The following is a 2,790-nucleotide window of genomic DNA, read 5'->3' as shown; positions in this document are numbered from 1 at the left end:
CCGCCACCACGCCCGGCTAATTTTTTGTTTTTAGTAGAGACGGGGTTTCGCCATGTTGGGCAGGCTGGTCTCAAACTCCTGACCTCAGGTGATATACCCGCCTCAGCTTCCCAAAGTGTTGGGATTACAGGCATGAGCCACCGCGCCCAGCCTCAAATTTTTTAATTAAAGAAAAAAACCAATATGTGCTGATAAAATCAGAATAGCAGTCACCCATGGGCAGAGCCTGACTGCCAAGGGCCATGAGAAGCCATCTGGTGCTGACAGCATTCTATTTTGTGCTCCACGTGGCAGCTACTCTGGGAGATCAATGCCAGGGATTCTGGTATTTTGTCCAGGGTCAGGTCCAAGCATTGGAGTTTTAAAAGCTCCCCAGGTAATTCTGATGTGGACCAAGTTTGAGAACCACTGGGGCATGACTCACAATCTAAGTGGTTTTTGTTTTTGTTTTTTAAAGTAAGCAATACAGTAATATGTCTCTATCTAAACAATTACTCATTTGTATATGCAGAGAACATTATAAAATGCCTCAAGAGAGTCAACAGCTGAGAGTGGGGCAATGTGCGGTGTGAGTGGCTGCTGTTCACCTCCTGTCCTCTGTAATCGTTTGGATTTTTATTACAAGTGATTCTTACTTTTATATATATACATATATATATAAAATAATAATTGGTTTTGTCATTGGTCTCAAACTCCTAGACTCAAGCCATCCACCCATCTCAGCCTCCCAAAGTGCTGGGATTACAGGCACCTGCCACCATGGGGAGCTAATTTTTGTATTTTTAGTAGAGACAGGTTTTCACCATGTTGGTCAGGCTGGTCTCTAACTCCTGACCTCAAGTGATCCATCTGCCTCGGCCTCCCAAAGTGCTGGGATTTCAGGTGTGAACCAGCACACCTGGCCTAATTTTTGTATTTTCTGTAGAGACTAGGTCTCACCATGTTACCTAGGCTGGTCTTGAACTCCTGGACTCAAGCAATCCTCGTGCCTTAGCCCCACCAACTTGCAGGTGTTGCAGGCATGAGCCACTGCGCCCGGCCGAGTCCATGTTTTTAACAACTCATTTGCCTGGCGGGGCTTGGCTGTGCAGTCAGATGACTCGGGCCGGCCCCTCACTGACCTGGTCGTCTGACACCTGCTGGATGTGGATGTGGGTCCCGTTGAGGATGTGCAGCCGGGTGTACCCGTACTCCTTCACACGCACGGCACTCCAGGGCCTCGGGAAGACAGCAAAGGGCGTCAGCCGCTCCTCACAGCCCTGGGAAGGGAGAACTGGTCAGACCCAGGGCAGGTGGAGGACCTGCAGGGAAGCAGAAATGACCTGCCAGCCCAGGACCCTGCTGCCCTCAAGAAAGACAGTTAAGACTTGGCCATAGAGACCAGGCCCGGTGGCTCACGCCTATAATCCCAGCACTTTGGGAGGCCAAGAACGACAGATCAATTGAGGTTGGGAGTCAGAGACCTGCCTGGCCAACATGGTGAAACCCTGTCTCTACTAAAAATACAAAAATTAGCCCGGTGTGGTGGCGGACAACTATAGTCCCACCTACTTGGGAGGCTGAGGCAGGACAATTGTTTGAACCTGGGAGGCGGAGGTTGCAGTGAGCCAAGATCATGCCACTGCACTCCAGCCTGGGCAACAGAGTGAGACTGTCTCAAACAAAAACAAAAAGACTTGGCCACAATAATGCTTCGCAAGTGAACATTTTGTCCCGGGCAGGCTTCCCTTGCTCCAAGTCTCTGACTTCTAGAAAAGTACATGGCTGTGTAACACTCTGCCCACTACAGCATTACAGTGAAAGCTCTGAACCGGAAGCTATCCCAACACCCATCAGGGAGTCAGTTAAATACATTATAGCATAGCCATCGCAAAGCAGGGAAGCGGGGTGAGACAGGAAGATGGCCAAGATGTGTGTGAAGGGGAAAAAGCAATTCGAAGAACAGAGAAATCACTGGATCTGAAGCCTGACTGCACAGTAGACCCTCCAAGAAAGTTTTTTAAAACACCAGCGCCTGGGGAAGCAGAATGCTCGTGCTTGCCGCAGAAAAGCCAGGCTTGAGGAGCAGAGAGGATGCCAGAGCGAGGAAAATCACCATTTTGCACCCAGCATTGTAATACCAGGTTGAAGTAAGGATCAGGAATGGATGATAAAACTAGCAGGGAAAGTTTGAGGCATAACAGGATGTTTGCATAGTCTCAAAGTATCTCTCCAGGAGATGCTTGTTAATTACATAGGAAAAAAGAGAGTCACTTTATGGTGGAGAGGGCTGGCAGACACCTCCCTGACCGAGTGATCAAAGTGAGTATCATCAGTAATGAGACCCATCCATACCACACTGTCAGCTGAGAAATCAGAGGCTCAAAGAGGTTAGAAAGACATCGTGCAGCCGGGTGCGGTGGCTCATGCCTGTAATCCCAGCACTTTGGGAGGCCGAGGCGGGCAGATCATGAGGTCAGGAGTTCGAGACCAGCCTGGCCTACATGGTGAAACCCTATCTCTACTAAAAATACAATAATTAGCCGAGTGTGGTGGCGCAGGCCCGTAGTCTCAGCTACTCAGGAGGCTGAGGCAGGAGAATCACTTGAACCCGGGAGGTGGAGGTTGCAGTGAACCAAGATCTTGCCACTGGACTCCATCCTGGGTGACAGAGCGAGACTCCATCTGAAAAAAAAAAAAAAAAAAAAAAAAAAAAAAAAAGAAAAGAAAGAAAGGAATGAAAGAGACAAGACACCTAAATACAGCACGTGATGTCAGATCCTGGGCTGGTGGCGGGGGGAAAAATCTTTG

General features: G+C 49.0%; 1 protein-coding gene across 1 annotated transcript in view; it reads right to left on the bottom strand.

Annotated features, from left to right (window-relative positions):
* LOC105519145 (iron/zinc purple acid phosphatase-like protein) overlaps positions 1–2,790 on the bottom strand; it is a 38,032-nt gene that overhangs the window by 2,712 nt on the left and 32,530 nt on the right. The window contains exon 11 of the mRNA XM_011952415.1: positions 1,122–1,259. Within this exon, the coding sequence (XP_011807805.1) occupies positions 1,122–1,259 (138 nt within the window). The remainder of the gene's footprint in view (positions 1–1,121; positions 1,260–2,790) is intronic.

The sequence above is a fragment of the Colobus angolensis genome, unplaced genomic scaffold (assembly GCF_000951035.1).
Source record: "Colobus angolensis palliatus isolate OR3802 unplaced genomic scaffold, Cang.pa_1.0 Scaffold34, whole genome shotgun sequence".
Classification (NCBI taxonomy): domain Eukaryota; kingdom Metazoa; phylum Chordata; class Mammalia; order Primates; family Cercopithecidae; genus Colobus; species Colobus angolensis.
This window is presented reverse-complemented; position numbering and strand designations above follow the sequence as displayed.